Below are 25,076 nucleotides of genomic sequence, written 5' to 3'. Positions count from 1 at the left end.
TTGAGTCCCATGGGCTCTGTGGGTCTGGGTCAGGCCCTGCTTCTGAGTGTGTCTAGTGCCTCGGGTGTTGCAGTGGGGGGCTGACGAGCAGCCTCCAGGTGGAGCAGGGAGAGGAGTGTGAGGAGCGGGTTCACGTTGTGTCCCAGCAAACCCGGGGAGGGTAGGCATCAAAGAGCCTCCAAAGAAGCATGGTCTTATTGTGACAGACTGCCGGTGTGGGGGCTGCCCTTTCCATCCTGACAGCTGGGCCCGAGCAGCGTCTCCCAGGAGCTGCAGTGACTCCGCTGACCCTCTGGAGGCGGTCACGGGCTAGCCCAGAGAAGCAGTGTGTTACCTGTGCAGGCGGACGGCACGTCGCTAACCTGAACTCTGGTGGCAGTCGCACCTGCTGGCTCCAACGGGACCTATGCGGTCGGGGCATGGGGCAGGGTCTCCAGGCAGTGAGGGGCTCCCTATACAGTGCACCTACCTACACAGAGGAGGTGATCTGCTTAGCACCAGCTCCTCCCCCAGACAGCTGTCGGGAGGCCTCTGTCCTGACCTTACAGCGCCCCCTTCTGGTTTAGGGCTGAGCTCCCCACGCAGCTCAGTCTTGGCTTGCAGTACCCCTGCTGTGAAAGCCCTGGGCCTTTCCAAGCAACCGCTCCTAACCGTGCTGTGTCTCTTGTGATGGGAGGGCAGAGGGGGATTTCCCGGGATTGACTCACGCAGGGACCTCCAGCCTCCCTGCGCTTGTGACCGGTGCCAAACTGAACAAGAGACCCATGCAAAGTGGTCTCGGAGCGGGGGTGTCCCTTCCTCTTCTCCCACATGGCCTACCATGTACATGGCTGTCTTCCATTCAGGCGGAGCCTGGGGAGGACTGGGAGAAGGGGGCATGTTTCAGGACTCTCCCTGGCCGCTCACCAAGATCTTCATCTAGTTTCTCCTCTGCTCCACCAGCCCCAGGAGGGCTGCCAGGCTCCAGCTGCCCCCTGGTGAGTTAGGCTTGTGGTGGCTCTGTGAGGCTTAGCAGTGGAGCTAGTTTTATTTGCTGTTAATGATTTTTTTTTTTTAATCTCTCTTTCCTCCCCGATCCCTGCCCCCTTGCAATTCCAGGGCTTTGTTGCAGCAGCAGCTCCTCCAGCCGAGCAGCAGGGGAAGATTGCCAGGGGATTATTGAAAGGCCTGCACAGCGGGGAAGGCTGGCTTCCGGAGAGCATGAGGGAGGTTGCAGCTGAATGCCAGCTGGGGATTCCTGAGAGCCTGTGGAAGGGCTGAGCAGGAGCCATCGAGAGACCCCCACCGAGCTGCAGCTGTTCCCGGGCCTGCCACAGATGTGGAGCTCCTCAAGAGCTCAGCTGTCTCCCAGGCAACTAGAGCCGGGGAGGCCCGCTCAGCTGCGAGGAGACACTGATGGAAAGCAGCAGCCAGCCAGGCGCGGGCAAGGCGCAGTGGGAACCTGGCTCTCTAGCCCCTTACACAGAGTTCCCCTGAGATGCATTTTTCTTCCCCCTCCTGGTCAGAGTCTTGCAGCAGGTGACCGGCAGACAAGGGGCTAGATCCTGGATCTGCGTGCACCAAGACTTGCTCCCTTCACTCCCCGGGCCAGCAGAGATTGCAGGGGATGAGAAGTACGGCTCCCCTTTGGGGCTCAAGGCAGAGGGGAGCTGTTTGCCCATGAGAGACCAGGGCTCCTGTTGCTTATTAATCCAGAGCTTGGGGACTCTGCGAAGAGCCACGGGGCCTGGCAGCCAGACTTCCAGCAGCTCCCTGGATCCCCGCCTTGGCTTGTAACGGAGCATCTGGGGCCCAGCTGGGCTCTGTAGCATCCAGAGAGCCGTGACTGCACCTGCGGTTACTAAAGAGCCCCCAGGGAGCCGGACGCATCTCTGTGCTGATCTCCAGTGTATTTCCCCCTGGCTTTGTGCGCCCCCAGCCTGCCCTATGCCCTTCTGCCACTGCCACGGAGAGGGTGGCACAGGCCGGCTGGGACGTCAGCAGCCAACGCAGCGGACCCAGTGACCCCACCCCTGCCCCGGCAGGGTGGTCCTTTCTTCTCCCCCCTCCACCATGAAGTGCTCCCTGCGGTTCTGGTTCCTCTCGACCGCCTTCCTGCTGGTATTCGTCATGTCTCTCCTCTTCACGTACTCGCACCCCAGCATGGCCTACCTGGACCCCGACAGCCCAGGCAGCTTCCACCGGGTCAGACTGGTGCCCGGCTACGCCGGCATGCAGCGCCTCAGCCAGACCAGGCGCCTCAGGGAGGGCTGCACCTGCCACAGGTGCACGGGGGACGCAGGGGCCTCGGAGTGGTTCACCAGCCACTATGACAGCAGCATCTCCCCGGTGTGGACCAAGGAGAACATGGAGCTCCCGCTGGATGTCCAGAGGTGGTGGATGGTGAGTGAGCCCCTGCCAGGAGGCCCTGGGTCAGTGGATCTCAAGCACTCGCGCTGGGAGGGAGTCCCCTTCTCTTCGTCCCCCCCACCTCCGGTCCGTGCTCTACTCCAGAGCCGCCCTCACCCTGGCCTGCTTGCCACCCGCTCTGCAGCTCGGGCTCTGGAAATAGTGCTCAGCCCCTGTTTCCCTGCAGTTTGTCTCAGCCACCCGGAGGCCGCATGCTGCTGGGCAGGCCGCGTTCCCTGGCCTGCTCGAATGACTGACCCACTCCCCTCTAGGGGCCCAGAACCTGCGGGCAGCCTAGTTCTAATCTGTGACATGTCTCTGTGCAGGTGGCCTGCCGGGGCGCTGCCTCCGCTGGCTCTCGGGGCCTCCCGATCAAATGGGCCCTGGCCATCTGGCAACGAGATGAGCCCCTGATGGTACTGAGCCCAACTGTGCTCCTCCTAGCTCATGCCCCCCTGATGATACACTCTCCCAGGCTGGGCGCTGCCTCTGACCCCTGTGCCGCCCCATTGCCTTCCCTGGGGCTGGATGCACTGAACAGAGAGTGGAGTTTGGGGAAGTAGGGGCGCTCCCACATCTAGCCTGTGGGGAGCAGCGTGGTCTAGTGGTTAGTGCACACAGCACAGCCGGCAGTTGGAGCTGACCCTCCATTGCCTGCCTCTCATCAAGTCACTTCCACCAGGGAGCAGAGCTCTGCCGTTCTGCCCTGCCGGCACAGGTGTAAAGTCACACCCCAGTGCTTGTGGCAGCAGAGAATTGGGACCCCTGGGCTCCCATCCCAGATCTGCCATTGACATGCTCCCTAGCCTTGGGTGAGTCACTCTGCTGGCCTTTCTTTCCCCAGCTTAAAATAGGGTGAACCTCACCTCGCAGGGAGATGAATGTATCCATGGAGGGGAGGGGAGGTTTATTGCAGGATGGGTGGGTGAGATTCGGTGGCCTGCATTGTGCAGGAGGTCAGACTAGATGATCATAATGGTCCCTTCTGACCTTAATATCTATGAATCTATGAAACGTCAACTCGCATGGGCTGAAGGCTTCCCCCCCTCTCCGCACCCCAGTTCCTAGCGTGTGCTGTCGGGGATTGACCCCCTCTGCTCTGGAGACAGGCAAAAAGAATTTTCTGTAGTATCTGGTTGGTGAATCTTGCCCATATGCTCAGGGTTTAGCTGATGGCCATATCTGGGGTCGGGAAGGAATTTTCCTCCAGGGCAGATTGGAAGAGGCCCTGGAGGTTTTTCGCCTTCCTCTGTAGCATGGGGCACAGGTCACTTGCTGGAGGATTCTCTGCTGCTTGAAGTCTTTAAACCACGATTTGAGGACTTCAGTAGCTCAGACGTAGGTGAGAGGTTTTTCGCAGGAGTGGGTGGGTGAGATTCTGCGGCCTGCGTTGTGCAGGAGGTCTGGCTAGATGATCATAGTGGTCCCTTCTGACCTTAGTGTCTATGAATCCAGTCTCATGTGCTTTAACCGTGCAGCAAGTAAAGATCCCATCTCCCTGTTACCCTGGCTAGAGAATCCTGGCACATTCCTGGCGCAGACGGTCTTGGTGCTCATGCAGATGACAGGGGCTGTGGGAGCACCTGGCTAGGTGTGAGGCTGATGTCCTGAAACCCAATTAAGATGCCAGGGATTGCTGGGCATGGGGGGCAGAGAGGAGATCTCTGCTGCTGGTGTTGCTGCCTGTGCACATGGGAAAGGCGATGCCAACGTGAAAGCATTGCTTTTTAGATCTTGCCCTGCTGCCAGCAGCCGCCCTGCTGCTGGGTGCCATGTGCCACAGGCATTTTGGGGACCATGACACAGAGACGCCTTGGTTCTGGGTTTCCAGCCAGCTGTCCAGCTTCCATTCGGGTTGCTCTTTTCCTTGCTCCATGTGCAACACTGGCCTGTACTGCGGGGACCTGTCCTGCCCCTCCTGTCGGGGCCATTAGTTGATGTTCCAGGATTAGTGGCCAAGAGGTGGCATGGAGGCAGTAGCCCCTTCTTTGCCCAGTAGCTCTGGGCAATGACCCCTGTCTGTTCATGGGCTCGCAGCCTTCGCTGCCTCTTGCCGCACAGCTCTGTGCGGAGATTGCCAGGGCTGTGTAATGGAAAGGCCGCTATTGCTTTGGCACAGCCTAGGCTGCCCAGCTGCTAGCCGAGGGGCTCAGGCTGAGCTAGCAGAAGGAGAGTCTTAGTCTGCTCTCATCCTTGGGATCTCCCATGTCCTTTCTGGGAGTCCACAAGAGCACCGGTGCTCCCGCCCGTCCCTGCTAGTGATTGTGCGTGGGCTCTCAGTACACCACAAGAGGCTCATTCCGTTACCGGGGCTCTTCTTGCAGTTGAACCCGATGCTGGCTCCAGGCCCCGAGAGCCCGGCTCCAGTGGCTTAGTGGATAAACTAACCTAGGCTCCTAAATGAGAAGGGGGCAAACTCTGCCTCCCCACAGGGCCCCGCCTCCACCACTCTCCCTACGCTAGCCCTGGATTTGCGGTTGGTGAACGGGTAGGGCCGGGTGACATTTTTCAGCTGAACGGTTTGTTTGCTGAAAAAGGCAGTTTGGGGCTGACCCAAAGTATTGGTGAATTCCTGCCGAGTTCCCTGAATCGCGTCCACCAAATGGGAGAAGCCAGAATGTCTCCTTTGGCTAAATGTTTCCTTTGACCCCCACATTTAGTTTCAACTTTCAGGCATTTTGCCAACAGCAAGCCAGGTTCCCAAAATGGCCAGGGTGGGCCCCACCCTTGTGAGCTTTAGCCCCATGAGTAGGGGAGGATCTGGGTTCATGTCCCACCCCCCACCCCCCCCCCGCCTGATGTGGAGAAGGGCTTTGAGGTTGGTTCTTCCCCACTGCAGCAGGAAGCCCTGGCCACTGGGCTATGGGCTATTCTGGGATGGAGCTTTCTCAGGCTATCCCGCTCTGTCTAACAGATTTCAGAGTGGTAGCCGTGTTAATCTGTATCAGCAAAAACCGTGAGGAGTCCTTGTGGCACCAAAATTTGTTAGTCTCTAAGGTGCCAGAAGGACTCCTTGTTGTTTCCACTCTGTCTAAATTACTCACTTTGGTGCCCACATCCAAGGTGAGTGCCCTAATCCCCGGGGCAATAGAGTGCTCCTCACTCTTTCCCTGGCACGGCTGGATTGTTCATTTGGAATTTCTGTTAGCACTGACCGTCTTCACTCCCGCCCATGTCTCCTGTGCTGCGGAGAGTGCCTCGGGAGTGGTTATTTGCCCAGCACAGGAGCGTTACTGGCATGTTCCTGACTCTCAGCAATCCAGGGGAGCGCTGCTAACTGGGCATCAGAGCAGCGTGCAGTGTCTCCCTTGCAGAACCTGCCTTGGACCCTGCCCGCTTCCACAGCACTGCGGCTGCCTGGCTGGGCACCCCTCGCGACTGGGGGCTGTCGCTGGAGGTGATGGCTGCCGACCACACAGCAGCTGCTGGAGTGAAATGGCCTAATTTCCCTCAGTCAGCTGAGTCTAGCCATGGGAGCAGGAGCACTGGGCTGTTTAACTATTGATGATTGCCCTCATGCAGTGTTACTCCTAGACAGTCCCCACGCTGGGATGGGGGGGACAGGAACTGGGAGCTGCTCCACCACAGTCGCTGGCTCCAGTATGACCTAGCTGGTCCTGCAAACTCTTACCATCCGGGGGGTGTTCAGTGACTGGTATAAAAGCCAGTGATGCTCTTGGGCCAGGCTGATGGGTGGGAGCTCAGGAGAGCATCCCTCTGCAGGGACGGGAGAGGTTCAGCTTGGAACCATCGGCGGGCACAACAGCGTGTTTCACGGCTGCCCTGGGGGTGTATCAGGGCCAGCGCGGTGTCTCGGAGCCGGCACTCTGGTTCTCAGCACCAGGCTGCCCTTCCGCCTCCCTTTCTGTAGCCTGCTGCATTTGACTGCTGGGCAGAACAAGGCAGGTGCCTCATATGAGATGCTTTCAGGGCAACGTGGACCGAAATCGCCAGCTGGGACCTGTGAGGATTCCCATCCCTACAGTACCTGAGCCTCACAAACACTGAGTTCCTCCTTAACACCCCTGTTTTATAGATGGAAACCAGCGGCACAGGGAGAAATAAGAGACTTGGCCAGGGTCAGCCAGGGAATCTGTGGCAGAGCCAGGGAGCTGACCCCAGATCTGCAGAGACCGAGCCTGATGCCCAGTCCGTTAGAGCCTCCTGCCCTCCAGCGTGATTGTGTTTTTAAGCAGGGTGGGCCCGTGTGCACTTGTGTGTGGGTGTAACTCAAGAATAAGGAAGTGAGCGGAGTTAAGAACAGTGTGAGTGAGAACTGGGTCCCTCGTTGTCTCACTTGTCTCCGAAGCACCAGGCCTGCCCCTGGCACTATGTGAACCGTCCTTTTTGACACTCTTCCATCTGGCTGGCGATGGGTTTCATTAGAACTTTCCCCTGCAGTGCTGGCAAACCAGCCTGCTGCCACGCGAGTGTGACAGAGTCTGGCTGGGCAGTGCACTGGAAAAGAGGGTGACTTCATTAGCTCAGTTCTGCTGTCTAAGCCGGGAGAAAACTGCAAAAAGATGGGCTTAGGGACCAGGAGGAGACCTCGTGTAGGCAGATTATGCCTATCCTGGGGTCCCTGCAGTTGCTGGAGGAGAAACATTGATTAGATGGGCTTTGGGTGTGATCCAGCCTGGCAATTCTGTATTCCTGTTTAATGGTGCCGAATAAAGAGCTTTCAAACATAAGAACACTGTCTGGAAGGGTCCACTTGGGAGGTCAAGTCCAGCCCTGCTGTCACAGACAACCCCATAATACCATCCTGGTCGTAAGCTCCATCTTGAGAAGGAAAACCAGATAAAACCCCACCCTGCCTTCCCATGTTACTAAGCCAAAATAGTGTAGATGACACAGGGAAGGAAACAGCATAGTTAAAAATGCAAATAATTTGAAACCTGATGTTGCTGGTTCTCCTCTCCAAAAAGCTTTTGTCTCAAAAGGATTTGGCTTAAATGCAAAGTCTTACAATCCGTTCAAAGTATTTAAGAAACCCAAGCTGCACATGGGGCATCATCTCAGCTAGGCACAGCTCACGCTGGCTTCCCCAACCACCCAATTGCAAGAGAGACTCTGAACAGGAGTAGCAGTGGCTGATGTGCGGTAGCTGTGTGCCAACTGCTTTGGCTTGTTATCCAGCTGGGGGGTTGAACCCAGGCAGCGTGAGTAATCCCCTTGGGCCCTCTGGGTGCTGCAGCAAAGCCTACTTAATGCTGAAGCTGTATTTCAGATTGCTGAGCCTCTGATGGGATCAATGCCATCCCAAGGTCTTGCACTTTTAGCTTTGTCTTTAAAGGCACAGGGGTTGAGGGACAGTGCAGAAGTCTTGGGCCCAGACTGAACATATGTTTCTCTTCCTTTAACACAGGGGTGGGCAAACTACGGGCCAGATCCGGCCTGCCAGCCAATTTAATCTGGCCCTCAAACTCCCGCTGGGGAGCAGGGTCTGGGGCTTGCCCTGCTCTGGCGCTCCAGCCAGGGATCAGGGTTGGGGGCCACTCCACTCGCCTCCTGGAAGCAGTGGCATGGCCCCCTCCAGCTCCTACACATAGGTGCAGCCAGGGGGTTGTGCTCTGCACGCTGCCCACACCCCAAGCGCCGCCCTCGCAGCTTCCATTGGCTGGGAACCACAGCCAATGGGAGCTGCAGGGGTGATGCCTGGGGATGGGACAGCATGCAGAGCCACCTGGCCGAGCCTCTGCATAGGAGCCTCTGCTTTCGGGAGTCACTTGAGGTAAGCACTGCCCAGAGCCTCCCCCCGGCCCCAACCCCCAGCCCTGCCCCCTCCCACCCTCCAAACCCCTCGATCCCAGCCTGGAGCACCCTCCTGCACCCCAAACCTCTCATCCCCAGCCGAGAGCCCTCACCCTCCACCCCCCAGAGCCCAGAGCTCCCTCCCACACCCTGAACTCCTCATTTCTGGCCCCACCCTGGAGCCCAACCAGAGCCCTCACCCCCTTCCTTTCTCCTCCCATTTCCCCCACCATCACTGGGGTCTCTAGTCCTGTCCCAGGACTGCTGTTCATGCTGCTCCCATGCCCATCGGAGCTTGCTGCTGAGGCTGGCACCATCTCCTTTACCCAGTGCCCCAGGAGCGGCTGCCAGTCGGATGTCGATGGGCGCAGTCTGAGCAGTGCCTGGCAGCAGGACTGTCTAGCCCAGGTGGGCTGCTGGGGCTGGGTGCCAAGGAGATGGGTGCTATAGAAACCTCTCCCGGCCTGACGTCTCACTGGCCGTTGTGTGTCTCCGCAGATGCTGCAGCCCCAGTTCAAGTCCCACAACACTAATGAAGTCCTGGACAAGCTCTTCCAGATCGTGCCGGGCGAGAACCCCTATGGTTTCCGTGACCCCAGGAAGTGCTGGCGCTGTGCTGTGGTGGGCAACTCGGGCAACCTGCGCGGCTCTGGCTACGGGCGAGAGATCGACAGGCACGACTTCGTCATGAGGTGGGTGGGGAGGGGCTGTGCTGGCTCCCACGGGGCGGTGAGCTGGCGGCGGAGGCGGCATGGTCTCAGCGTTGGGCCGGCTTTTGCTTCAGATAATGTCTGAGCAAACTAGGTGGGAGCGCTCTGCCCACACGTGCTGCTCTTGCCTGCATTTCAGAGCACCTTTTCCTCCTCCAGGCAGTTGAGCCCCCTTCTCACTCGGGCCTGGCTCTGTGCGGGGTGAACCCTCTGCCTCCAGGCTCCTTTCATCAGCTCAAGTCTCTGGACATGGCCGCTGGGCAGGGGAAGAGCTGCATGTATCGGGGCTGTCATGTGTCGCTGGGGGGCGGCTGTCTCTGTGGCAAACAGCAGAACGCATGCACGCCGAGTGGCAGCCAGGCTGGGACCTGCCCGAGAAAGCAGGGGTGTGCAGAGGGGCGGCTGCATCTGACCTGCTGCTGCAGTGTCTAGCGCCGGCTGTGTCAGGTCGCAGCCCCTCTGGGTATGTCTGTGCAGCACACTGAGCCCGGGCTGCGACTCAGGTTTGAGCCCACAGCCTCTTCCATCCACAGACACATCAGTCTGCTGGCTGACCCGAATCACTCAGCACCCAGGCATTAGGAGCATGCTAGGAGGTGAGTCAGAGCCCGAGTCCTGCTGTGATTCAGGTCCAAGCCCTGTTTCATAGTGTGGCTGCCGCTCAAGCTGCAGGGCCGAGCAGCAGGTCTTAGCATGACCGTGAGACCTGTGTCCAGCAGCTGTCAGCCCAGGTTCACCATGCCGTGTGAACCTCAGGCATGGTCTGGGAAACACCAAGTCCACCAGCCCAGGTCCCCCAGCCCTGGGTTTACAATACAGTGTAGACGTACCTTCGGAGGCCAGGTGTGCGGCCAGAGCTACAATGGGAATGAGTCCCTAGCCCAGCAGCTACAAGGGAAGGCGGCTGTTCCCCGCTCACAAATTCCCAGCTCCCTATACTCACCCTCAGCCTGACTGGGAGGCTCAAGCCAAGTACTCCGGCCCTTTTTAGTAAATGGTGGTGGTGGGGAGGAACAATCTTTCTCCGTTCTTTTAAAGACCTTTCTGCACACCTATCATTGAAACAGCGGAACTATAAAATCTCTGTACCCAACTTCCCCATGGCCTCCCGCAATGGGGTGCGGTGGGAAGGCAGGTTTCTCAGCGTGCTTTGGTGGCACAGTGCAGGCTCAGGGCGGAAAGAGTCGGCTACTTGCAATGTTCAGGATCACCAGTAGAAAAGCATCCAGGGTTAGAGACCCCCACGACATGCTCTGGTTGAAGCACACGCTGAGCTGGGTGCAGAAATCGCTGGCAGAGATCCCCTGGCCAGGGTGGTGCAGGAGGTCAGACTACATGACCACGATGTGCCAAATTGGCCCTCAAATCTATAGCTGCTGGCCGATCTAGCACTGGCTCATCCGCCTTCGTGGTGGGGACTTGCACCTCCTTCCTTCTTGATGCCCCGCCGTGATGCCCATCTCTGCACTGGGGGAACCAGGGATCCCTCACTTGCTGTGCGTGGCAGCAGTGGTGGAGGCTGCGGGGTAGACATTGGTTGGGTGTTTTGGCCTCCATGGTGTTTAACCTTGCTGAGAGGACCTTCCTTCCATCCGGCCTTCGCTTCCCAGTCCAGCTACATCCTGAGACAACTCTGCTCTCTGATCCATGCTCTGTGCCCGAAAGACGTGGCCCCAAAAATAAGAACGGCCGGGTACAATTGCCCACATAGGCCCAAGAGCTCTTTAAATCTCTGGAGGATGGGTTCAGATGCTCCTGAATCACCTGGGGAGCACAAGTCCTGGTGGAGCTGGTGTTCCTAAGTCAGTTGGACCCTTTTGAAAACCCCACTGCTGCGTACCCCGCTCCGCATGCTTGTTTCCCCTCTCGGGAAGCCCGAAGGCCTCTTACCAAGAGCCTTGGTGGAATGGTCCAGGTGGATCAGCCACTCGCTGTCCGTTTTCATCAGTCTCCCTTGAGCTGGTCACTGGATGACCCTGAGCAGCAGCTAGAACACCTGGCCATTCCCCTGCTATTCTCAGACACCTCCCTTCCCCGCGCTCTTTCTCCAACCCCTTCCCTGGCCAGGCCTGGCTCCGCACCACGGCGTAGATAGGGCCGCATCACTGTTCCTGTCATAGACTCTCCTCCTCCCTCTTCCCTTAGCAGCTAGCAGGAGGAAAGCCCACAATTTGAGGACTTCAATAGCTCAGACATAGGTCAGGGGTTTGTTTTGGGTGAGATTCTGTGGCCTGCGTTGTGCAGAAGGTCAGACTAGACGATCATAATGGTCCCTCCTGACCTTAAAGTCTATGATTCTAGTCTGTGATTCTATCTGGATGTGGCCCAGTTGCCTTTGCTGTCTCACCCCTGTGATCACTCCTGCGGGCTTTGTCCTCTGCCGGCTGGAGCTCGCCTTCTGACACAGGAGTCAATAAATCCGGGCCCTGGGGCTGCTGGCACACGTGGGGTTGTGTTTGTGCAGAGGCTGGATTCTGGGTGCCCTGGGACTGCCCAGGATCAGGGAGGGTATATTTGGGCCAGGTTGTCCTATATGCAGGAGGGAGGCCCATGGGGACAAGCTTCCCATGAGGAGTTGCTGTTCTGCAAGGGAAGTGGAGGGGCAGGAGAAGATGTCACCCTGACTCTGCGTGGGGCTGGGAAGGTTCATCTGCATGGAGAGGTCCCTGTCTAAGTTAATGCTGACCCAGGGTTATCAAAAACACTGGAGCTTCGCAGCCATGGGAAATTATGGCTCCAAAAGTATCCAAACCCAGGTGAGGGCTTTGAGACCAATCAGGGCTCCTTGGATGCCATGGGAGGCTACCCTGTGCCTCCAGGCTCCTCTGCAGCGAGTGTCGGGTGCTAAGCGCTGAGATTGTGCAGTGTAATTTTCTGGGAGAATCCTGGGGAAACATTCCTAGCTTCTGAAGTAGGGCTGTGATCAGGAATGTGCTTCTCCCCAAAATCTCAGCTGCAAGACAGGGCTGGCAGTCTGCCTGGATAACTGGTCCCATCTATCTTCATCAATGCAGAGGCTTACCCAGCCATCGTTGACCAGAATCCGCCCTCACTGTGTGCATTGCTCTACCTGACTGTTATGCAGGATGCTGCCAGTCGATTGCCAGCCCAGCGTCCTCTGTCCTGTGGCAGCTGCCTCTCAGTGCCCCTGCTGTTCCACGTACAGCACCTGTAAAGGTTCGTGAAGCCCTGAGGAGCCTTTGGGATGGAAGGCGCTGTAGAAATGCCTGGCTGTTGTTTACTCTCCCTCTGACTTTCTGATGCCGTTCACTCACCTAAGACAGAACAAAACTCACTCTACCTGCCAGCTCAGCTTGGTATCTGAAAATCAAGCTGCCCCATATGTAGGGTCCTACCAAATTCACAGGAATGAAAAACGCATTGCGGACCATGAAATCTGCTCTCCCCCTGGGAAATCTGGTCTTGTGTGCTTTTATCCTACACAATATAGATTTCACGGGGGAGACCAGCGTTTCTCAAACTGGGGGTCCTGAGCCAAAAGGGAGTTGCAGGGGGGTCGCAAGGTTATTTGGGGGGCAGTATTGCCCCCCTTACGTCTGTGCTGCCTTCAGAGCTGGCCGGCCGCAGAGCGGCAGCTGTTGTGTGCTGCCTTCAGAATTGGGTGCCAGACTAACAGCTGCTGCTCTGTGGCTGCCCAGCTCCGAAGGCAGCGCCCCCATCGGCAGCAGTGCAGAAGTAAGGGTAGCCGTACCCCCACCCAACACTAACCTTGCGATCCCCCACACGACTCCTTTTTGGGTCGGGGATCTTACAGTTACAACACCGTGACATTTTAGAGTTTAAATAGCTGAAATCATGACATTTATGATTTTTAAAATCCTACAGCAGTGAAAGTGACCAAAATGGACGATGAATTTGGCAGGGCCCCACCCCCACGTAGCTAGCCGAGAACAGTGCTGGAACCAGAATGCAGCAGCTGCTGCAGGAGGCAGGAATCGTTCCATCTCCACCTTCGCTGCAGTCTCGCTGGCCCAGAGGAATTGTATCGATCCTTCCGTTAGGACGTTGCTCCAGAAACCAGCTCCTGACGCTGACAAGCTTGTCTATTACTGCCCTGTCTAATTGCCAATCCTCAGGGAAGCTCACGGAGAATGTTTTCCAGGCTGGCCTGTGCATGGTGCAGAAACCAGTCCCCGCAATGGCTCGATCAGGGATCCATGCTAGCTTATGTCATCATGCCAGCAGCCTCTGGCACTGTTTGTTTGGGGGGCGGTGGTTACTGGCCTGTGGATGGCAGTCAGAACGGCCCATAGCTGTTCATTATCTGAGCACTGCCCCATCCTGCTCAAAATGAGCCAGGAGTGCTGCATGGAAAGTGGTCATGTCATTAAAGCCTGCATTGTCAGGCGTGTGTGTGTGTGTGTAACAGAACATATCTGGGATTAGTCACGTTCCACGTACAGCCTGGGCTTCTCCAGAAACTGTCTCCTTGTCCAATTCCTGCTTCATTGCTGCAGCGTAGTGGTGAAATGCAGCTTGAACTTCGGGTGACCTGGTACAGTGCAGCAAGGAGCTCTGGATGGCGGAAAAGAGCAAAGTCACAAGAGAAACGTAACATCATGACTCTGCTGATGGCAAGAGCCATTGAGTTCCTATATTAATAGCGTTCACAGCCAGAAGGGACCATTAGACCAGCTAGCCTGATCACTTGTGTATCACAGGCCATTACATTTCACCCAGATAGCCTTGTATGAAGCCCAATAACTTGACTTTGATGAGATCTTCCTGAAAGGCATCCAGCCTTGATCTGAAGGCATCAAGAGATAGAGAACCCGCTACTTCCCATGGCAGTGTCACCCTGCTAGTCAGGTTTCAGAGTAGCAGCCGTGTTAGTCTGTATTCACAAAAAGAAAAGGAGAACTTGGGGCACTTTAGAGACTAACAAATTTATTTGAGCATAAGCTTTCGTGAGCTACAGCTCACTTCATTGGATGCACACTTTTCAGCTAGTCACCCTGGCTGGGAACAATTGATGCGGGAATGGATAGCTCAGTGGTTTGAGCATTGGCCTGCTAAACCCAGGGTTGTGAGTTTAATCCTTGAGGCAGCCATTTAGGCATCTGGGGCAAAAATTGGGGATTGGTCCTGCTTTCAGCAGGGGGTTGGACTAGATGACCTCCTGAGGTCCCTTCCAACCCTGATATTCTATGATTCTATGAATTTGTGCCCAATTTCTGTCTGGCTTCAGCTTCCAGCCAGTGGTTCTCGTTCAGTCTTTCTCCTCTCGGTTAAAGACCCTGTTAGTACCAGCTTATGCTCAAATAAATTTGTTAGTCTCTAAGGTGCCACAAGTACTCCTTTTCTTTTTGTTAGTGTCAGGGATGTTCTCCCTGTGAAGGTACCTGCATGCTAATCTAGTCACCTTGCAATTGGCCTTTTGACGAGCTAAACAGACAGAGCTCTTTAACTCTCTCGCTCTAAGGTGTCTTCTCCAGCTCTCAGATCATTTTTGTGGCTCTTTTTCTGCATCCTCTGCAATTTTTCAACATCCTTTTTAAAATGTGGACACCAGAACTGGATGCATGATTCCAGTATCGGTCCTATCAATGCCATGTTCAGAGGTAAAATCACCTCTTTGCTCTGCACTTCCCTGCTTGTACAAGAAGGATCATGCGAGCCTTCTTGGCCACAGCATCACACGAGAGCTCATGTCGCCCCTAAATCTTTTTCAGTCACTGCTGTCTAGGGCACAGTCTCCTATCTGACTTCCTTGCAGTCCTGGCCCTAGGTGTATGACTTTGCATTTGGGTGTACATATTTACCACATTTTGTTTGACTGGTGCCATCTTGCCAAGAAATTCAGATCGCTCTGTATGACTGTCCTGCCCTGCCCTCGTTATTTAGAACTCGGCCGATTTTTGCGGGGAAGGGGGTTAAATTCCCAAGGTTACTCACTCTGGCCCATGGAGCTGGTCTGCACTGAGGAATATTGGGAGTTGGGAAGTGCGTTCCCTGGGGCTGAGTTCTCCCATAGTTGCTACTGCAGGGTCTCTTGCTCATTCCGCTGAAGCATCTAGCCCAGGCTGCTCTCAGCGGGGATGGATCCCTGGCCTGGTCCAGTCTGGCAGCGTCTCTGTTCTTATAACTTGTTGAGGCTGAGGCCTCACTGGGCCAGGTGCTGTACAAACACCGACTGTGAGATAGTCCCTGCCCCAAAGTGGAAAACCGTGGCTTTAAAAGCAGCATTACAGTTTGGCGTTGAGTGCACGTTTGCTGGACCGCAGTCCTGCTTCTCTCTGTCGCACTGACACTGCTCACCGTGACGTCGTGTTACAGCTAAGGGCTGGCTGCTCAGCTCCCGAAACTCCGGGTGATGTTCAAAGGCTGCTGTGGGGGTTTAGCCTGGCTCCAGCTCGGGCCCTGGCTGTGTGCCTGAGAGGCACAGGTGTAGATATGCTGGCTCGGGATCGTGCCGTTCTGAACCCTGCAGGATTGTAGCTGGGATTGCTTTACAAAAAAATTGTTTTGTCTTTAAAGAAAAGAGGAGACAGCTGAAAATAATAAGCCCTCGATTAATGCGGCACCAAGGCTGGAGACAGACCAGTGGGGGAGGGAATAGAAAGGGTTCCTTGCGTTGATTACTAAGCACATACCCAGTGTACCTAGCTGAAGCAGGATTGCAGTTTCTAATTGATGCCCTGTGTGTCTAACCAATCCAATTGCTCTGTGGAAATGACCTGAAGGTCACGACGCGGTTGCTCTCTCTGCAGAATGAACCAGGCCCCCACAGTGGGGTTTGAAGCAGATGTCGGGGGCAGGACCACCCATCACTTCATGTACCCAGAGAGTGCCAAGAACCTGCCTGCCAATGTCAGCTTCGTGCTGGTGCCCTTCAAAGCCCTGGACCTGCTGTGGATCACGAGTGCCCTGTCGACCGGGCAGATCAGATTGTGAGTAGCCAATTGTGGGAAGAAACGCGCCTTTGGCCAGCGAGCTCTGTGATGCTGTGTGCCAGCCCCTCTGGCACCACGTGGGGGACACAGAGCCTGTCCCCATTGGGCTGCTGGCTCCCAGTACAGGGCTGGTAATGAACAGAAGCCACCATCTTGTGATGCCTCTGCTAAGAGTCCGATTCTGCACCACTGAAAGCCAGTAGTGTGAATGTTCCCATTGGTTCCTTGGGCAAAGGATCAGGGCCTAAATGAGCCTCTCGTTCAGCTCTCTGTGGTATTTAGAAGTGCCCAGGGCACGCCCCAGGTGGCAGCCCCTTTAGGTGGGGGAGGAGACTAGCTAGTAGGACACAGTGCTGGGGAGGCTGGCCAGGCTCTGCGTGAGCTGGGCCTGCTCAGTGCTCGGAACGGGGGACTTCGATCTGCGGGGCTGGTAGTGTTCGCCAGCACTGAACTCCCTTGGAAGGCAGGAGGGCGGGGTGGGCGAGAGCCAGTGGTTTGACTGGGAGCCACAGACTGGGTGGAGAGTTACAGCATCTGCCTACTTAATTTGGGGCACCAGGCCACTGGGAATGTGCGATCCCGAACCAGAATCCTTTAACGCCTACTGTGCGAAGGGTGCCCTGGGGAGACTCTGAGGAGCTCTTCTTCCACCTCGTCTCTCCCCGTCAAGCTTGTTTAATGCTGAGCAGAGCATGCCCCTGCGAGTGTTGCAGTAATCCCTGCCTGCCACCCTCTGCAGATGCCCTCACAGGCTGGTAACTCGCCCTCGCTGCTTTACCCACAGAGTGAATTGGAACCATTCCTAATGCAGGGAGGGCCCCCTCACTGCTGCCCTCCAGGGGAAAGGTGTGGTACTGCCTGAGGTACCTAAGTATTCGGAAGGGCACCTCCTTCTAACACTATCCCATAATACTAGAATGAGAAGCCATTGCCAAGGTGACTGGAAGGTAAATGCAGGGAAAACAAAAGGAAATGGTGGGGGAAATGCATAATCTCTCTGGACCTCTGTTCCCCCATCTGTAAAGTGGGGGGTCTGTCTGTCTCCCCCCAGGAGGAAGGAGGAGTGCATTGGCAGTTCCCCCTCACCACAGGGCAGAAGGGGACCTTGGCAGGCTTGGATCCCTGTTTCAAAGGCCCTGATTCAGGGTGGTACTTAGGCGTGTGCGTAACCTTAAGCACCTGAGCATTGCACCTGATGTCAGTGGGACCAGGCATGTGCTGCAGTACCCTCCTGAACTGGGCCGCAAGTGACTGACTTCTCCCATTAATTGTGCCGTGCCTTGTGTGTACCCTCTAACGATAAAGCCTTGTGGAGTGCTGTGTGGCCTCGGCGATAATCTGCCTCTCTCCTATTCCAGCACATATGCGCCTGTGAAGCCCTTCCTTCGCGTGGACAAGGAGAAGGTAAGGCTGGCTCCAGGCTCCCTTTCCTAGCCCAGCCCTGACTGCAGGGAGGCTGCAGAACACCCTGCTCAGCATCCTTCTGGCTAGAGAAACCCCCACTCCTGGTCCCCTCTGGGGCGTTCCCCTTAACTCTGCCTTGGCTCTTCAGCACTGAGAACATGGGCAACCGTTCCAGCCCAGTCTTTGTCCAACAGCTTCATCCCTGGTGCAGACAACGCTGCGTGGGCTCTGGGGTAGCTAGAAACCAGAGGATGTTGCTGTATCTTCACAATGAGGGGTAGCGTGAACATCTCAGACTCTTCGCTTCTTGTGGTTCGGGGGTCGCCTTCTTCCAAAGGTTGCACCATGTCCTGCTGCTCCCAAAGCTGATCTTGCATTCAGTTGTGTCCCCGTGAGAGGGGTGGCCTGGAGCTGGTCAGTACTGGGAGAGCATGCCAGATTCCTGCAGAACCAAGCAATGTGGGACTGACTTTGCAGTGCCCAAATCGGAAGAACGTTTCTGACCATCAGAGGAGGGAGGTTCTAGACCCGACTACACTCCTGAGCTACTTGTCCATGTGCTTCTCCCCTCCCTGTGTTTGGTTTTAGGGAGCATTTACATAGCCTGACCTCTGGACCTTGGCTTTCTTGCAGGTGCAGATCTACAACCCAGCCTTCTTCAAATACATTCACGACAGGTGGACCGAGCACCATGGGCGATACCCCTCCACGGGGATGCTAGTGCTATTCTTCGCGCTTCATGTTTGCGATGAGGTGGGTTCAGGAATGGTTGGTGAGGCCACCGGGACAGGGCCAGAAATCTGGGGTTCCATGTGACATGCCCTCCCCTGCCCTCGCCACCTCACTACGCTGGCAAGAGACAAATTGTCCAGCAGGGCACTGGCCAGTAACACTCAGTCCTAGCCATCTTCATGCAGCTGGTACCATGCCTAGCGTCTCTGCACGGCAGCACAGCGTTGCCAAAGTCTGCCCGTGGTTGCCAATGGTGACTGTCTCCTAGACAGCAGTTTGCTGCTTCTGTCTATCCATCTCGTGCTGAAATGGCCTGAAAAAGCCAATCCAAGTTCCGCGTCAGACTTGCAGGCTTCCTTACTCTGGGGAAAGCATCGGCTCCCTCTGGGAGTGGTGGTGATTTGCCGGGAGTGGTGGCAGGGCTTCTTACTCGGGCTGGGCTGAGGGTTCTGCTTTGTGCTTTGGGTAGCTTCTTCCCAGGGTTTATCTGAAGCCCACTGGGCCACTGGATACCTTTCCTCAGCCGCCCCTTAGAATCTCTTCAGTCAGGCAAAATGCAGACAAAACCGGCCGTGTTTCAGAGATCCCGAGTCAGATGGGGCCATGATCATCTAGTCCGACCTCCTGCATGACCCAGGCCAGAGACCTTTCCCCCCTCCCCCCCCCACAGTGTTACGTAGCACAGTGGTGCCCACTCTCAAACTGTGACCCAATCTTAAAAGCTAGAGAGACCTTAATTCTAGCCCATGCCACTGACATGCCTCACCAAACTACAGAATGAAGCCGTGCTCCTGACCTGCCTTGCATATCCAGGGTTATGCAGACTTTAAATTGGAGCAAAGAGGTTGTTTGTGGGATCAACTTCTGTCTGTCCGATGGTCCGCACATATCTCAGTATGATGACTCCGAATTCCTGGTGCACAGAAAGGCTTCCCTGAGTAGATTGCTGTCATGTACCATGTTAGCTCCCATGTTACACCGGAGTGCAGGATTTCCCAGGCTGGATCAGGCACTGGTCCAGCATCCTGGGTCCAGCCTTGGCTAATGCCTGATGTGTCAGAGGCAGGCAGAAAAACCCACAATGCACCTTCCTGCCCCGTACTGCTTCCTGCCCAGCTCTGGTGTAATTGGTGTTCCCCCATCTCTGGCGGCAGGTGAATGTCTTTGGATTCGGGGCAGACAGCCGGGGCAACTGGCACCATTACTGGGAGAACAATCGCTACGCAGGGGAGTTCCGGAAGACCGGAGTGCACGATGCGGACTTTGAGGCGCACATAATTGACATGCTGGTGAAAACCAGCAAGATCAACGTTTACCGCGGCAACTGACGCTCTGGGCTCTGTCTTCGGCTTTCATTTCAGAATCAGGTTTCAAGTGACGGGACAGCTGTCGCAGGCCTTGCTGTGACAGATCCCCGACCAATCACAATGAGCTACAGGGTTCACTCTGAGACCCACCTGACCAGTGGCCAAGTGGGGGTACTTGGTTCTGCCGGCCAATCATGTTTAGAGAGAAAAGGAAACTTCTTTTTGTTTAAAACTTTCGGATGAAAAGGATTTACAAAGAAAACCGGCCCCTGGTTACGTTGGAAGCTTCCAGCCCGGTTTTCCTCATGGTCAAACCAAATGCTGCTCTTTTTTTAAAACCAATCCTGATAATTTCAGAACAAAGCCCAACCAATCATGGCCACAGGCTGAAGGCAAGCTGCATGTTTCGACCAATCAGATTTTCTTTTCCCCATTGGCCCAATCTCCCAGTGCAATGACACTAGCCTGTGAGCTTCAGCCCTGACTGACCCTATGGAATGGGTTGGTTTCTACATGAAACACCCAGGTGAACGTCACCTTTTTTAATGTCTCCTTTTAGGCTCCAGTGACACTTTATTTTGTACAATCTGGTTCAAAATGCTGAGCAGCCAGTCAATTCCTTTTGCGTGTCAGCACAATCAGTTTGACTGGGAAAGTTCCAGCTTGGCAAAGGGAGGGGATGAGAGAGTTAGAGGAAGAGGTGTCGGGCGGTTCTTGGCTTTTTGACAGCCAGCTGGGTCCAAACCATTCGGAATGGAGCCTGCTGAGAAGAGTTCTTGCTGAGCAGAGGATTTTAAGGCCTTTGGAAACATCAAGAGGGAGGAAGACCCTGCCCTGGTGGAGAAGCAGCATTTGGGTGCTTCTGATGTAGGGTCTTGGCAGACTGCAAGTTTCTGAGACTGGTCAGTGGTTAAAGTTTGTCGGGAGCTAGTCTCAATAAGTGGGAGGAAAGGAAAGGAGGGGGAACCTCCGTTTAAAGCCTGGAGTCTGCCTTTTTACTCCCGTGAGAAGGAGCAGTGTCTTGCTCTAGGACTGACTGGTATGAAGAGAAGCCATGCCAAAGGCAGCTAAGAAATCTGAAGAGCCTGTGTCTTAGACCGCTTCCCCATCTCCATCCCAACCCCAGCAGGGTTTAGAGAGGGAAGGGGGAATTCTCTAATCTAGAACCACACCCTACCGCCCCACACCAGTCCCTCCCCCACAAGTGTTGCCTCCATTATCTCTTCCACCAGAGCATGTTCTTGCAACAAGCAGTCCTTGTCTTTGCAAGAAGCCGGTGTTTTTACCAATTATGATGACAGGGAAGTGGTGGCCCATGGCTGAGTAAGATCCTGCTTTTCCAGGTTCATTGTAAATTGCCCAGCTCATCCTCACATCAGAATGAAGCTGTGGTGGCAACTTCCAGCCAAATGGCTAGTTGCTAAGCTGTGGCGAAGGGATTGTCCTAGCAGATAGACAGCTGATCTCATTGCTGATGTTATGGGCAGAGACTCTCCTCTCTCTAGATGGCTGCTTCTCAGCATTGCTGATGCTAATTTGCCCCTGCAAAGAGAGAGCTGGAACAGGTAGTGAGAATTGGCTGGTGGGCATCAAAGGAAGACTAGAAAGGAGCTGGGAGGATGGATTTGTAGAGAACTTGCTAGGGAGGCACCAGCTGAAAGCTATCTGAATCAAGGTAGGGGGCCGTCCTTGATGGAGATCACAACATTAGTGCTTGGTCTGGGGGTGCTTCTGCACACTAGATAAAGAAAAAAATAGATTTCCTTTCTGTTGCAAGATGAAAGAGCAAATTGTAGAACACTTAGAACTTTGGTGAATGAAGTGTCTTTAAAAATAGAAAACTAAATCTAGACGGCCCAAATCTAGAAGAGCTTGCCCCATTTTTAATCATGACTGACCTCTAGGATTTGACTCATCCGTGGACTAATTGCCTTTGGGCGGGAGACTGAGTTAAAGGTAATGGGAAAGGCTTCTGTGAAATCTTATAACCACTGGAAGGAGTATCTCATACACTGACTTTCACCGGATCCCTTTCGCAAGCCGAGACCTCTTTGCGTACCCTTAACTCTTCTCACCCAATAGGGATGTCCTGCCCTTCCTGTGCATTCATTTTAGCTTGACTTGGACCGTGCCACTGGACTGGAGCCCAACCTAAGCCATCTAAGCCAGTCCCTGCTTTGCGCTCTGCCTTCGTGGGGTTTAAAGCTACAGACACAGTTAAGTGAGAGCTCCTGGCCTAGCGGTATGATGCAAAGAGAGAGTGAAATAACCTCATCCAACTATAGAGGAGGCTTCCCTGTTTGTTTGGGGGGATTGGTCCAAACTGGGGTGTGTTCCATTAGGGAGCAAAGCCTGCAGCTATGAAATGTTCTCACAGGTATTAGCTAAATCAAAGGAGAATGGCTTCTTATTTCTTGGTTGGCTGGGTTTTTCAGGTAGGTATCTGATTAATTAAATAAAATGCAATCATGCCAAACAGTATAGAATGGAATAATTTATTCTGGTTTGTATCATAGTTGGATTGTGTGGTATTGGGAGACACAGGGCCCAGAGTGGCCAGATCTCCTTTTTGCAATAGTTATTTAAAGAAATTATGATAGGGAAAGGGAGTTCTTTTTGTATCTGTGACTTTTCTGTATGGCAATCTCTCCCGTTTTTGAGGTTTCTTCTGCAGTTGTGAAATGTACGTTCTTGGGCCTATTACAGCAGCCAAACAGATGGCTCTTGTTTTCAGTCTACAGGGCTCTAAAGAAGTGAGGTTGGTGAAGGTCTGAGGCCGTTTTTAAAAACGAAAGGTTCTGCTTGTGATGCCATGCAATCACATGACCTGCTTGCCAAGCAGTCATTTTGGATAATCAAGGGCAAAAGAGGTAACTCCATAGTAGTGACCCTCTGAGGCTTGTAATAATGTACTGGAAACCAAAAGTCAGCAAGTCATTGCATGCTGGGGTATTTGACAGGACAGTAAAACCTGTGTTCTTTCTGCACCTCTCTCTTCTTGGGAACCAGGGGAGGGAGACATGATTTAGTGCAAGCCCAGTCTCTATCTTTTTTTTTTTTAGAAATAAAAAACAAACCATGAGCACCAAAGAGTGCCTTGAATCACATACTGTCTGTCATACTGGACTCCACCCACTGACCATGCTGTGTCTGGGGTTCACGAACCATGCCAGGATGTCGATGTCTGCTTTTAGTGGCAGTCTTGGCTGCTTCCTTCATTGTTTCCATGCTGCCATGTTAAAAACAAATCTGAGCAAGGTGCTGGGGTTAGCTGAAAAATGCCACTCGTGGGGAGAGTAGAGATGCTGCCAGATGCCGCCTTTTCTGGAGCTGCTGCTCCAATTCCAAACCTGCTGCTGCTCTCGGTGCTGGCTGGTGCAACGGGATGAGAGAAGCACCTGATTAAAAATCCAGTTGCTGTCTTTGAAAGGGTTGGTCTCACTCCTGGCTCATGGGCAGAGGCAGGACTGGCTTGACAATCAAGGAGTGACAGGAGCCACCCTACCAACAAATGGGATGTTTCCATGCGGTCTCGAATCCAAGAGCCAGTCCTGTAGGAGGATGAATGATTCCATTTTCCAGTTAGTTCTTGGGAAATAATCTTTAGTTCACCCTGCTACAAGGACTTGCTAACACTTCTTTCCTTGGCAGACTGGCCAACAAACGCCTGCATGAGCATGCTGCAACCCACCCCCATGGAAAAGGGAATGTGGAGGCCATTCTCTACAAATACCACTGTACTGTACATAGAGGAAACTACACAGAGGCTATGGGCAAGGTGCACTGGTGCCTTCCAGAATGGAGCAGAGATGGAGAGGAGACTAGTGGAACCAGCTTGGATTCAGCTGAGACTGCCCCAGTTTATCTCCATCACGATCAAAACAGTTCAGAAATAGCTTTGCACTTAGTCAGGGCTGCCCAAGGATCGGAGCAGCCCTGACATGCTGGGAGCTGCAGAGAGCAAGTTTGTCAATTCATGGCTGGTCCAGGATGGTTCAGTCTTGAGGAACTTTGAAAGACGACCCAAGGTCCCAATTCTGCATAGATTCCTCCTGCATATGCTCAGGTTCATGCTGCTCCATTCGAGTCAGTGGGGCTGTTCATGTGCATCTCTGGTGGACTGGAGCCCAAAATCCTACCACCATCTGGAGAAATGGAGGGTTCCTCTGTGGTGCACCCATGGGTCCTGTGGTATCCTACTGAATTTACAGTCATCTTCCAGATGCCTTGCAGCACTTGGCTCTTAGTAAAGGTGACTTATGGTCCAGCCCTGTCTTCATCCACTCTTCCTATAAACCAGTCTGAAAAGCAGCTTGGCAGCCTTCCCGATAGCCTCTGTGTACTTTGCTACTTCTACACACGACTGTCTTAAAACTTTTTTTTGTTTTGTTTTGTTTTTGTTAATAAAAGGATTTAATCTGAAGCATTCTGTTCCTCTCCTTCTATTGTAAGCAGCCTGCAAAGCTGTGCCTGCTCTCCCCTGCCCTCTGGTTTCAGTATTATGCGCACTTCTGCTGTATTGAAGGGGTTTGTTTTCTTTCATGTGCCACAGTTGGAAAAATGGGGTTTATTTTATGTTGTACAAAATAAAATCTGTATCTGTTCCTTCTCCTGGCATCTGTGTACCTTAGGCCTCTGGTGTTGCATGGTATTTCATCTGGAGATGAGCAGTAGCTGGAAGTCACTAGTCTAATGAGGAAAGATGGTCAGATTGGCCAAAGCTCTGATTTCATGCTAGCCTTCTCTGGTCCATCTGCTGGGTAGGGCCTGAAAACCCCTGCCTTACCATACTCCATGCAAAGCGTTACATACATTAATTGCTACCCAATATACCTAAGAATACAATCTCACAAGTTCTTTTCACACTCACCTAAACCATCCTATCATAACACCTGCTAGGTCGGCCATTCCAATTCTTGTAATAAACATACTCTGTATTGTTGAAGTAGCATATGAGGAAATACCCATAGGGCTCTGTTCTAATTTATTTGGGGATTTGATTCCTTTTGAAATGATTACTGCACATTTAATGAATAACATAAATTCAACAGTTTTCATTCAGTAGTCTGGTATCTTTTTATAAGGCAAAGTGAGCTGTTCACTTTGTCCATAACACAAATGCTATTCAACCAATGTTAGAAATTACTTTCCATAAGACCCAGGGAATTATTCCTGGCCAAATTCTAATTTCTCTCTTGCAAGATCCCTTCTGCGTTTTCAGGCTTTGTCTGTTCTAGGAAATGTTAGCAAAAAATTCCCCACAGTTGCTATTCCAGGTCTAGCTGTACAGAAATTCGATTTCTCTGCAAGGGCTGGGGATTGAGCCCTGTCTCCAGTGTAGGAGATTCTCCCACTCTTGAGAGAGAAATATAGGCATGTCTTATGTCAGTGAGACCGCAAATAAGCTGTGGAAAGGCTGGTGGCTTAGTGGTAGCATCGGTAATTCATTAGTAGACTGTTACCCTGCTTTGTGGGAGACCTGATTATGATTCACAGCTGATACAATTGATTTTTTTCAATGTCCTGTCTCTGTACAATCCCATTGCAGGACCACAATGGAGCTGACAGACATGCACTGTCCATCATTCAGGATCACTGACCGTCCCGCAGAGCTGATTTTTAAACCCCAACCAAATGTCACCCACTTGTCCTGTTAGACCAGTCATTGCTGTCACTACCTTGCAGCTGCAGCCCCTTGAGCTGTGATCATCTCTGATCCACAGGGCTGGGAGTTGGTCTGCACTGAGGACCAGCCATGGCAGGACAGGACCAGCTGACAGCCTTCCCTTTGAGTCACTCTTGAGCCAAAGCCACAGCCAAGTGATGAGGGACGGGTGCTGGCCATTAGGAGAGGTGAGACGGGGATA

General features: G+C 53.9%; 1 protein-coding gene across 1 annotated transcript; it reads left to right on the top strand.

Moving 5' to 3' along the window:
* The first annotated feature begins 1,607 nt into the window (after positions 1-1,607).
* On the top strand, positions 1,608-23,768 carry ST3GAL2 (ST3 beta-galactoside alpha-2,3-sialyltransferase 2). Its single transcript, XM_077831287.1, has 6 exons — positions 1,608-2,382; positions 8,641-8,834; positions 15,584-15,763; positions 17,125-17,170; positions 17,804-17,923; positions 19,057-23,768. The coding sequence occupies exons 1-6, from the start codon at positions 2,053-2,055 to the stop codon at positions 19,228-19,230; spliced, it is 1,044 nt and encodes a 347-aa protein (XP_077687413.1). The 5' UTR covers positions 1,608-2,052; the 3' UTR covers positions 19,231-23,768.
* The last annotated feature ends 1,308 nt before the right edge of the window (positions 23,769-25,076 follow it).

Source organism: Eretmochelys imbricata, chromosome 12 (genome assembly GCF_965152235.1).
Source record: "Eretmochelys imbricata isolate rEreImb1 chromosome 12, rEreImb1.hap1, whole genome shotgun sequence".
Taxonomy (NCBI): domain Eukaryota; kingdom Metazoa; phylum Chordata; order Testudines; family Cheloniidae; genus Eretmochelys; species Eretmochelys imbricata.
This window is presented reverse-complemented; position numbering and strand designations above follow the sequence as displayed.